Here is a 12,789-nt window from a genome sequence, read left to right on the forward strand (position 1 = left end):
CTCTTGGGCCGAGACGTACCCGAGCTGAGCTCCCCCGCAGATCGCGCGGCTGACAGCCGGCCGCTGCCGCTCCCCCGCCCGCTGTGTGTGTCGGGCCGAGCAGTTGTGAGGCGTGGCCTGAGTGATCCCAACTCACCTCCCGCTCCCGGAGCCGCAATGTGTGGGTTTGTTTGGCTGGTGCTTTCGCTGTGGGGATGAAAAAAATGGCGGGGAAGTTTTGGGAGGCTGGAGGATTGGGACCCGCCCGTGACGCACTGATTGGTCAACCATCAGGTGAGTGAACTGTAGGATTGGTGAAGCAGCACGTCACTCAACGCTAATGAGAGGTAGGATTGGTCAACCGCTAATGAGTGGATTTTTGAGGATTTTTGAACGTTTTTTGTATACTGTCCAAACAATTTTTGTGTGACCAAAAAGTAAATATGCCTATGAGAGTCCCCTAATGATAAGCTTTCTTTTGATATAACATATGTGTAGGTACGCTCTATAACTTTTGATTGTATAGCCGGACAGACAGAGGGAAAGACAGACGGAAAGACGGACTTTTATATATACGGAAAGACGGACCGTTTTATATATATAGATGGGGGCACCTGCTCCTTAATTACTTAATTACTTATAAAAATTCTTGAGACCATCTGCAAGTTTTTTTTCATACTGCCTCTTTGCCATCCTTATTATTTTTCTGGACTCGTTTGTTGCTTTCTGTAACCTTCTTGTTTTCACCCTTATTCAATTCTTCTACTTTTGTTTAATAGTGGTCCTAATAACGCTTGTAGATCGTGGTTGCATCACCCCAGAAGTATGTCTTTTGCCTGTTAAAAATTGCCCCAATTTTCAAGTCTTGCACTAGACATCCTATCGGGTTGGGCGATACCAGTCACTCCTGAAAGCAGATCCCACGTCCCTTATGATCCAGAGTGCACTTTTTACTGCCCAATATCCAGTGGTTTCTGCAACAATGTGAAACACTCTATGGTATGTCATTAATGTTAAATATTTATGTTGTTCAGGATTTTGTAGCATAGATTTTCCTCTCTGGGAGAAAGCTGTCCACATTTTTTTCTCCCAAGATCCACAATCCAGGTGCAGACCTACTCCAACCATCCAAAAATTGGGAGGAAATCAAAGCACATCTGGAAGCCTCCAAGATCAGGAGATTTTGGCTACTGATGGAGATCAGGACCTGGAAGGCCCAAATGCCTTCAATTATCGTGGGAGGGAAGATACAAAGAAAATTTCACTTGACTTCAAAGACTTACATTTATATAGTGCCTTTACAGCCAATGATAGTACTTTTGGAGTGTAGTTACTGTTGTAATGTGGGAAATACAGTAGCCAATTTGCACACAGCAAGCTCCCACAAACAGCAATGTGATAATGACCAGGTAATCTGTTTTTGTTGTGTTGATTGAGGGATAAATATTGGCTAGGACACAAGGGATAATTGCTCTTCTTTGAAATAGTGCCATGGGATATTTTATTTCCACCTAAGAAAGTAGACAAGGTCTCGATTTAGCATCTCATCCGAAAGATGGCACCTCCAACAGTGCAGCACTCCCTCACCACTGCACTGGAGTGTCAGCCTTGATGTATGTGTTCAAGTTCCTGGAGTGGGACGTGAACCCACAACCTTCTGACTCAGAAAGCGAGTGTGCTACCCACTGGGCCACAGCTGACTGTCAATAACCTGCTTCTGGATCACCAAGAACCTGCTAATCAGCTGGGGTCATAGTTTCGGTGTGGGATGCTTATCAAGTGGATCCATCGAAGAATGAGCTGGGTGATCAGGAATGTCCCCTTCTACCTCAAAAAACACGTGTGCTTGCAATTTATTTGTGGACAATGTGTATTAAAACTCCTCTTTAGTATTCTATAGTGCTGTTGTAATATTAAATTTAATTTTAAAGTAATATTATGAGGGTTTGCATCATTGTTACATGTCAAAATAATATTTTGTCTTGATATTCAGTTCTAAATGCCATTATCATTTTTTTTTCAATTTGTGCTCAAAGGCTAACCATTTTGGCTGCTTGAAGTAAGACGGTTCTTTTAGATGTCGGACGTGGCTCAGTGGTAGCATTCTTGCTTCTAAGTCAGAAGGTTTGTGGGTTCATAGTCCCACTCCAGTGTGTTGAATACATAATCTAGGCTGACACTCCAGTGCATTACTGAGGGAGCGCTGCACTGTTGGATGAGATGTTAAACCGAGGCCCTGTCTGTCCTCTCAGGTGGACATAAAAGATCCCACGTCACTATTTTGAAGAATAGTAGGGCAGTTCTCCCCGGAGTCCTAGCTAATATTTATCCTTCAACTAACATCACTAAAAAACAGATTATCTGGTCATTATCACATTGCTGTTTGTGGGACCTTGCTGTGTGCAAATTGCTGCGTTTCCCACATTATAAGTGACTCCACTGCAAAAAAGTACTTCATTGGCTGTAAAGCACTTTGGGACATCCTGAGGCCATGAAAGGCTCTATATAAATGCAAGTCTTTATTTCTTTTTTCAAGAAGCCTGTCAGTTAGAGGAGGTTGTCTGCAGACACATTTGAGCAGGAGACTTTTCATTGTACTTTTCATTGTACTGATACTCAATATTTCATTTGATTCTAAAAGACTTTTTGACATATCTACTGAAAAAAACCTTTGAGACCAGTTCTTTGACAGCAGTGCTGTATGTATCTTAACATTGCTTTGTGCTCTGTAGTATTAGCTTATTCACAATCCTTTTGTATGTTCTTTAACACGTAAATAAATATTGTAGTAATTTTAGCCTGTAAACTGTGAACTATATTGTGGCATTCAAGATAAAAAATTGAACTTGCATTTATATAGCCCGATTTACATCTCATGATATTCCAAAACACTTCACAGCCAATGAATTACTTGTAAAGTGCAGTCACTGTTGTTTTTTAGGCAAACACGGCAGCCAAATTATGTACAGCAAGGTCCCAAAAAAGCAATAAGATGAATGACCACGTAATTTATTTTGGGTGGTGACATCCTTACCCCACTCCTTCAAATACTACAAGGACAGGATGAAAAGGGTCACAATTTAATGTTTCATCTGAAAAACAGCACCTCTGATACTGCAGCACTACCTGAGTACTTCATTGAAGTGTCAGATTAGATGATATGCTAGAGACCTGGAGCAGGGCTTAGAACCCATAAATTTCTGACATAGAGGCAAGAATGCTGCCGCTGAGCCAAGGCAGACACAAATGGAGCTGGAAACATGGGTTAGCTTTATTTATTAATGCTGCTGTCTGCACTCAGAAACAGGCCGTTTGGCACATCAAATCTATGCCAGTTTATTTGACTATGAAGGTGAATCCAATCCTGTCCTCAGTTAATATCAATACAGGCACACTTTCCAGCAGGAGTCACTTGACAGAAATCAGAGGCACTGAGGCCAATTATATCAGTCCACAGATCAGCTAACTGGGCACTGATCAGAAATTGAACTGAGAACTTTTGGCCGGTGTGACTCAGCACCACAGTCCAAACAGTGCTTTTACCCACTAAGCCATCAGTAGAGCTATAAAAGAAAAAAGACTTGCATTTATATAGCGCCTTTCACGATCACCGGACGTCCCAAAGTGCTTTACAGCCAATTAAGTACTTTTTATTGAAGTGTAGTCACTGCTGTAATGTAGGGAATGCGGATGCCAATTTGCGCACAGCAAACTCCCACAAACAGCAATGTGATAATGACCAAATAATATTTTAGCATTTTTGATTGAGGGATAAATATTGGCCAGGACACCGGGGATAATTCCCCTGCTCTTCTTCGAAATAGTGCCATGGAATCTTTTAGATCCACCTTTAACATCTGGAATATTTTAGATCCAACTTTAATGCCATGGAACCTTCTAGATCCACCTTTGGGTTAACGTCTTATCCGAAAGACGGCACCTCTGACAGTGCAGCGCTCCCTCAGCACTGCACTGGAGTGTCAGCCTAGATTTTTGAGCTCAAGTCTCTGGAGTGGGACTTGGACCCACAACCTTTTGTGACTCCGAGGCGAGGGTGCTACCAACTGAAAATAAAGAAAAAATGTAAAAAAAAGTTAGCGAACAACCATTAGTTCCCAGCCAGCAATTTCCCTTTAAGAATGCGCATCTGGAAGTGGGTGGCGGGGTTAAGGTGAGACTTTTTTTTTTCCTCAGTCCTGACGAAGGGTCGTCGACCTGAAACATTGACTCTGTTTCCCTCTCCACGGATGTTGCCTGGCCTGCTGAGTTTTCCAGCGTTGTTATTTCGGATTTCCAGCATCCACAGTATTTTGCTATCGTAAGGTGAGGTTTTTTTTTAATTAAACATATTTATTTAAATATGGTAGTACTTGTTACAACTCATCAATTACATAATAAATCCATTACATTCATTAGCCGCAATAAAACAAAGCCTTAGAAACAGCTTTAGGGTTAACAGTATAAATGCAGTGGTAAATTTTACAGATAAATCAATAATATTAACAGTACAGGTACCAATAATGAAAAACAATTTTACGCCAGTCCTATTGGCAATCTAGTGACTCTTCGTTTTCGTAAGGTGAGGGTTCCTCTTTTATTTAAATCTGATGATAGTACTTGTTACAACTCATCAATTACATGATAAATCCATTACATTCATTAACCGCAATAAAACAAAGCCTTAAAAAACAGCTTTAGGATTAACAGTACAAATGCAGTGATAAATTTTACAGACAAATCAACAATATTAACAGTACAGGTACCCATAATGAAAAACAATTTTACACCAGTCCTATTGGCAATCCTGTGACTCTTCGTTTTCGTAAGGTGAGGGTACGGTCCGGCACTCAACTGGCGCCTGCGCACAGGGTGCGGACTACATTTCCCTGGTCGCCCTGCGAACGGCGAGGCGGATGTGGTTGGCGGAAGCGGAAGGTGGTGAGCGGGCGGTCTCGCGCCCATGTATCCGGGCACGGCGGGCGACGCTCTTCCTTTGGCGCCGGCGGCTGTTGAAGCGCAGCTTCCATGTGCGCATCGGCCGCTAGCTGAGAGGCCAACTTAGCAGCACCCGGCGGGGCGGCCCACCAGCGCGAGTACTTCATTAATTATTTTTTTTATAAAGAGAAAAAGACACGCGACTTTTTTTTTTAATTTTTAAATTGAACGTCGATTCTCTTCGAGTGAGCGCGGCAGAGAAACTTCCGATGGATCCAAATAAAATCATCGAGGCCCTGAGGGGGACCATGGACCCTGCGCTGAGGGAGGCGGCCGAACGCCAGCTCAACGAGGTAACACAATAATTGAAGCCCAGGCCCCGGCTCTTCGCAAGTAGCGGGCGGGTTGTCGGTCGGTCGGTGTGCGCGGAGTATGAAATCCAAGGCTTGCGGCGAGCCAGGCCTCGGCGTTAGCGCCCGCGTCCGGCCTGAGGCCGGCTGCTGCTGGCAGACATGTTACAAGGTTGAGCGTTTCTTACGCCTAAAATCGCACATAACTGATCAAAATGTTCTTGGAGTCAATTTATTGACCGTTAACCTGCAGATATTGCTTCCTCCTCACTAGCCGCAATAAAGTGATGAATAGTTGAACGTGCCTTTTGGGATTGTATTTACACCAGCCTAGTAATGTCGAGTTTTTCTTGTTCATGCATCAAGTGGATTGCGAACTTTATTATGTGTATTTAGTGGGAATGCGGGTACAGCATTCGTCCCTGGGCCATAGAAGCACAACCCTCGTTTTCCTAATTTGTTAAGCAAATAAAATTGTGGCTGCAACGTTAAATAACAACAGTTGTAACGTTAAAGTACGGAGTTCTTTTGTCAAAGTTCAGAGAGCCAGCTTTTTTTTTAGGGTGCTTTAGCCTTATCTATATTCTTTCCTCCCCCCCCCCCCCCCCCTTCTTATTTATCTTCATTTCACTTTAACTCGTGCTGCTGCCAAATGTGGCTTTTGCCCAGTTCTCTGTCAGTGCCTGCTTGACAGGGCACTGTCAAGCAGGATGCCTCTACTTTGGGGAACTGAGTGAAGAATGGAACCTAGGTTGTCCTGCTCTCTTGCAATGATTACAAGTGCTCCAGTGCTCAATCACAATGTTGGCCTGGTTGTTACACTTCCCCTTTTCCCTTCCCCTCCCCCAAAGTGTATGTTAGTTTGTGTAGACTTGAGTTAATAAAAATACGATTAGCTTGTCACAAAACACTTTTTTCCTTTGCTGTTACATTTGAGCAAGCTAGATTTAAATCTATTAAATCAGCTTCTTGCAAAATACAACTTGATGTTAGAATCATAGAATGGTTGCAGCACAGAAGGAGGCCATTTGGCCTGTCGAGCCCGTGCCAGCTCTCTGCAAGAGCACTTCAGCTTGTTCCACACCCTCACCCTTTCCCCATAGCCCTGCCAATTTTTTTTCCTTCAGGTACTTATCCAATTCCCTTCTGAAAGCCACAATTGAATCTGCCTCCACCACCCATTCAGGCAGTGCATTCCAGATCATAACTACTCGCTGTGTAAAAAAGTTTTTCCTCGTCGCTTTTGGTTCTTCTGCCAATCACCTTAAATGTGTCCTCTGGTTCTCGACCCTTTTGCCAATGGGTACAGTTTCTCTCTCTACTTTGTCCAGACCCTTCATGATTTTGAACACCTCTATCAAATCTCACAACCTTCTCTACTCTAAGGAGAACAACCCCAGCTTCCCCAGTCTATTCACATAACTGAAGTTCCTCATCCCTGGAGCCATTCTTATAAATCTTTTCTGCACCCTCTCTAAGGCCTTCATATCCTTCCTAAAGTGCGGTGCCCAAAATTGGACACAATACTCCAGTTGAGGCCGAACCAGTGTTTTATACAGGTGGTTCATAATTTACACACTTTTGTACTCTATCCCCCTATTTATGAAGCCCAGGATCCTGTAAGCCTTTTTAACTGCTTTTGTAACCTGCCACCTTCAACGATTTGTGTACATATACCCACAGGTATCTCTGTTTGTGCACCCCCTTTAGGATTGTACCATTTTAGTTTATATGTCCTCCCCTCATTCTTTCTACCAAAATGTATCACTTCACTCTTTTCTGCGTTAAATTTCATCTGCCACGTGTCCACCCATTTCACTAACCTGTTTGTCTTCCTGAAGTCTATCACACTCCTCACTGTTCACTATACTTCCAAGTTTTGTCTCAACTGCAAATTTTGAAATTGTGCCCTGTACACCCACGTCCAAGTCATTAATATATATCAAGAAAAGCAGTGGTCTTAGTACTGACCCCTGGGAAACACCACTAGATTGGGACTCTACTCATTGGAGTTCAGAAGAATGAGAGGCGATCTTATTGAAACATATAAGATTGTGAAGGGGTCGGATCGGGTGGATGCGGGGAAGATGTTCCCGATGATGGGTGAAACTAGAACTAGGGGGCATAGTCTTAGAATAAGGGGCTGCTCTTTCAAAACTGAGATGAGGAACTACTTCACTCAGAGGGTGGTAGGTCCATGGAATATGCTGGCCCAAAAAGCTGTAGAAGCTACATCATTACATAAATTTAAAACAGAAATAGACAGTTTCCTAGAAGTAAAGGGAATTAAGGGTTACGGGGAGCGGGCAGGAATTTGGATCGGTCATGGCCCTGGGGGTAGCGGAGCGGGCCCAGGGGCCGTGTAGCCTGATCCTGCTCCTATTTCGTGTGTCTAATTCTGTTAGATTCAGGAGATGGTTCTGTGATAGTGGATTGGCGGTTAGGATCAGATCAGCCATGATCTTATTGAATGGCGGAGCAGGCTCGAGGGGCCGATTGGCCTCCTCCTGCTCCTATTTCTTATGTTCTTATATGTTCTTCCAGTTTGAAAAACAACTGTTTACCACTAGTACGATAGCAAAATACTGCAGATGTTGGAAATCCGAAATAACAACAGAAAATGCTACTCTGTTTCCGGTCACTTGGCTAAGTCTGTATCCATGCTGCCACTGTCCCTTTAATTCCATGAACTTCAACTTTGCTGGCAAGCCTATTATGTGGCACTTTGTCAAACATCTTTTGGAAATCCATGTACACTACGTCAACTGCATTGCCCTCATCAACCCTCTGTTACCTCATCAAAAAACTCTTATCAAGTTGGTTAAACACGCTTTGCCTTTAACAAATCTGTGCTGGCTTTCCTTAATTAATCCACACCTATCCAAGTGACTGTTAACTTTGTCCTTGATTACTGTTTCTAAAAGTTTCCCCATTACTGAGGTTAAACTGATTGGCCTGTAGTTGCTGGGTTTGTCTTTACATCCTTTTTAAACAATGGTGTACTCTTTTGGTAATTCTCCGGTCCTCTGGCACCACCCCTATGTGTATGGAGGATTAGAATATTATGGCCAGTACCTCCGCGATTTCCACCCTCATCACCCAGTACTTCCGCGATTTCCGCCCTCAAATCCCTCGGCATCCAAGGATGCATCCCATCCGCTCCTGGTGACCTATCTACTTTTAAGTACAGCCAGCCTTTCTGTTACCTCTATCAATTTTTATCCTATCAAATGTCTCTACTACCCCCTCCTTCACTATCTATGGCGGCATCCTCTTGGTGAAGACAGATGCAAAGTACTCATTTAGTACCTCGGCCATACCCTCTATCTCTATGCATAGGTCTCCTTTTTGGTCCCTAATCAGCCCCACCCCCCCTCTTACTACCCTTTTACTATTTATATGCCTATAGAAGACTTTTGTATTACCTTTTATGTTGGCTGCCATTCAATTCTCATACCCTCTCTTTGCCCCTCTTTTCGTTTTCACTTCTCCTCTGGCCTTTCTGAATATACAGGAAACTTTCGTTTAACCGGAGGTTAAATGTCCGGAAAGCTCTATCTACCGGCAAAATTCAGGAGCTGTTTCCTATAAGTTTTTTTTACTTCTCGTTGCTTTTTTTTCCAGTCAGGCTCTGCAAGGTCTAGCTGAAGCTGTTGCTTAGCTACAGAGACGCTTTTAAGCTGCGGCTGACTGTTTTGAAGCTGCAACAGGGTTTGTTGATTCACACGGCGCTCAAAAGCTCCGTATGTTTTAACATTAGCGCTGGTTTCTACGGCAGTTTTGATGGTACGGCACCAGCTCGGTCCCGTCAGTGCCGGATACCAGAGAGTTTCCTGTAGTCTGATTCTCGGATGTTTTGCAATCTGACACCTGGCATACGTGCTCTTTTTCTGCTTCATCATAATGGCTATCTGTTTTGTCATCCAGGGAGCTCTGACTTTAGTTGCCTTACCTTTCCCCCTCGTGGGGATTTACCTCGACTCTACCCTAACTCTTTCCTCTTTAAAGGCAGCCCATTGTTCCATTACAGTTTTACCTGCCAATCTTAGATTCCAGTTTACCCAGGCCAGATCCGTTCTCATCCCACTGAAATTGGCCTCCCCCGCCCCTCCCCCCAAGTTAAACATTCTTACTCTAGATTGCTCCGTCCTTTTCCATAGCTAATGTAAACCTTATGATACTATGGTCACTGTTCCCTAAATGTTCACCTACCGACACTTGCTCCACTTGACTGACCTCATTCCCCAGATTCTGATGGCAGGTGCTGGGGCAAGTGTAGCTTGGTATCCTTACCAATACACTGAGTTATAATAAACTGTTGGGAAGAAAGCTGGAGCACTTGGGAATAATGTATTTGTTTCATATTACATAGAATTTTACAGCACAGAAAAAGGCCATTCAGCCCAACAGGTCTATGCCAGTGTTTATGCTCCACACGCGCCTCCTCTGATCTTATTTCAGCTCACAATATCTTTCTATTCCTTTCTCCATCATGCACTTATCTAAATTCCCGTTAAATGCATCTGCTATTTGCCTCAAGCAAACTTGAAATAACTTGCACACACTTTCATCTTATCGTTTTACTAACATGTGTAATATGGTTAAAGTAGACATGCATACGCCATGAGAATGAGCATTGCGATCACATGGTGTCTATTACTCATTTTTTAAATTTACTAATCAAAAGTGCACTCGGCCACATCTGAAATCTCAATTAGCCACATGCGGCTAGTGGCTAACATATCAGACACCACCAGCATATATGACTTATTAAATCAAATTTAATCCTCCCATGACGTTAAATGGATCCTTCTCAACTTTAGATTCCATTACATCTCCAAATAGGTTTGCCCCTCTGATTTAGGGGATTCTACATGCAATGGCATCAGCATCACCCCAACTGATGACCCTCACTGCTCACATCAACCTCCCAGAAAAGGCATGGGGAATGCAACAAAAACGGTCACCAAAAACACAGGAGATGCAACGTGCAATCCTCACAGGGACTCCATCGTGCAACATACAGATAGCCTGTGCTGATGCAAGGCTCTATCCAGAGCAGTCTGTTGTTTCCCGGGGCACAGAGTCGCACATCTCCAGGACCATGTGGACAACCTGATGCGTGCCAAGTGTCAGGGTATTGTGGTTGGCTTACGTATTGGTACTAATGACATGAATAAAAAGCCTTTTGTATTGCAGGACACCGACAGGAATCTTGTAACCCACTTTCTACTTTTCTGAAGACATTTATTCTTTTGTCGGCGTACAGCTCATGGATGCTATTGCTCTTTGGTACTTGTCCAAGCAACTATTCTACATGCATGAGCCTTAGTGAATACTGTTAAACTATTGTACCATGGGGATATCACCTGATCTCTCCACATTTACTTTCAGTAGGGACCAGCCATCCGGCGTGGGAAACTTGGCCAGTATTCATGTGAACCTTGGCAGTGAATGTTACAAGGTTATTGAATCATAGTGGACATCACCTGACACGTGCTTGTACACTACCAGGAAACAGTGATCAGGTGTAGGAATTTACTTTTTTCTTTCTCTCCTGCTTCTCTTCGCTCAACCCCCTACCCCCCAATCTCAGGATCCAACTAGGCCCCAGAATGTGATGGGAAAATTTTGACGAAGGTATTTGCTGGAAATCGTTGGGAATGTACACTTGGTTAATGTAACTGCTATTAATGTTTAGTTTTGATTCACTCAACTTTGGAACACTGAGTTCTAGTTTCAGAATCCATGCTCATTTTAAATCTGTTTGGATATTTGCAGCAGTTATGGTTTTAGACCAGACTTGAAACAACAATCTAACCTGTGTTTCTGGTTTGTCTGAGTTTGCCATGATTATTCAACATCTCAATGTCTTTTTCAGAACAATTCTAACCTGATCTGTTGTCTATATTTATTTATTTTTATTTCTGGGAGTCAGTCACTGGAAATGAAATATCTCCGTGTCTTGTGTCAAAACGTGAATCAATGGAGGCTTTAGTGGAACTATGTATGATGCAACAAATAATGTGCATGTTGGACATTTCTGTCTCTACTTCTGTGCAGTGTATTTTCTGTAAGGGAAGGCAGTGATAGGCCATTCACAAACCTCTGTTCATTTCTTGCTCAGAACAGTTTAGCTCAGCCAATGCAATATTCCCACAGTGGCTGCAAATGGGCTCTGGCAGTCCTGCAGAGATTCTATTCTAATTTTTACCTATTACAGTAATTTTAACTATACAAGTCAAGATCTGTTAAATATTTTGGCCAGCTGCCCTCGTGATTAGTGTACCTATGTGGGCCTGAAATGGATCTGACTACTCTAGGATCCAGACATAGTACAACTGTAACTTGGGTTGAAAAGGATAAATCCCTTCCCCCTGCCTCCTTTAATGTAAAGTAAGTTAGCAATCCAACAGTGTTTTGTAATATAAATTTATGACAATTGTATCAGCTTGACCTACTGGATCTATTGAAAGTACATTTTACAAGAACTGTTCTTTTTTTAAGGATAAGACTTTACTGGTTTCTTTAAAAGTATGAACATTGATTTCAGTAACTTCAGACTTTAGCTATGCCCTCATTTTCAAACCAGCATTAATTCCAACATGACTTTGTTTTTCCATGTTTCCTATCTATCACATTTCTCCAAGATCTGCACATCCATGGCTATTTACTCACTGTCTCTTTTAATGTTTTTCTAATTGTATTAATATGCTTGTCCACGTCTCATTTTTCAATTTTGAAAAAGGGTCTGCACCTGAAATGTTAACTTGTCTGTTCTCTGCACAGGTGCTGGCTGATCTGTTTCCAGCATTTTCTGTTCTTGTTTCATTTCCAGCCTGTATGGTATTTTGCTTTTTACTTAACCTGTTTTAGTCTTGGGTTTCTGCTGAGTTAGCTTCCCTCAAACAAGATAACAGTTGCGATGACTACTGTTGACCTTGTTCCCGATAGCTGGCCAGTAACTCCTACTGGAAAGTGTGTCCATCTGAGTAGCATGCGAGGGCAGGTTTGAACTTAAATGCAATGTTCAATAGTTTGGTAATCCTCAGCCATCAAGCTCACGTATAACTAATGACCACTTGGAGGTATACGAGATCTGCTGGTTGCTGTAACCATACTCTTAACAAGAGTTGGCACCTTTTTAGGAGAAGGAAGAAAATTGGAAATATGAATACTGATACTCTGCAGATTTTGTTTCTAACATTTTGTACAGGAGAGTGTTGCCATTCCATTAAGAGATAAATCAGGAATTTGAATTGGAAGTTTGAGTGTTGCACACTGTTCTTTCACCCCTTGTAGCTAGGTTCAAATCAAGATAAACTGGTGGGGTGAAAGAAACTTCTCCTTGGCTGTAGAAGCCCTACTTGAAATGAGTTTCAGTAATATCAACCTAATCTTTAGGAAGGAATTTGTGGCATAAAATTGCACAACATCCAGAACTAAATTGCCTCAATTATAGCCAAAAACAATAACTGGTTGGGAAGTAGTGGGGGGGTGGAGAAACCCATACTGGTGTAGTATG

The 12,789-nt window shown here is 42.7% G+C and overlaps 1 protein-coding gene across 2 annotated transcripts in view; it reads left to right on the plus strand.

Moving 5' to 3' along the window:
- Positions 1 to 4,912: 4,912 nt before the first annotated feature.
- Positions 4,913 to 12,789, plus strand: part of ipo7 (importin 7) — a 58,818-nt gene continuing 50,941 nt past the window's right edge. The window contains exon 1 of one of the 2 annotated variants that reach the window (XM_086007976.1): positions 4,913 to 5,267. In XM_086007976.1, the coding sequence (XP_085864102.1) occupies positions 5,184 to 5,267 (84 nt within the window). In that variant the 5' untranslated portion in view covers positions 4,913 to 5,183. The remainder of the gene's footprint in view (positions 5,268 to 12,789) is intronic. The other variant, XM_086007977.1, reaches the window with a different exon arrangement.

The sequence above is a fragment of the Somniosus microcephalus genome, chromosome 15 (genome assembly GCF_052327205.1).
Source record: "Somniosus microcephalus isolate GS21.2 chromosome 15, FLI_Smic_1.0, whole genome shotgun sequence".
Taxonomy (NCBI): domain Eukaryota; kingdom Metazoa; phylum Chordata; class Chondrichthyes; order Squaliformes; family Somniosidae; genus Somniosus; species Somniosus microcephalus.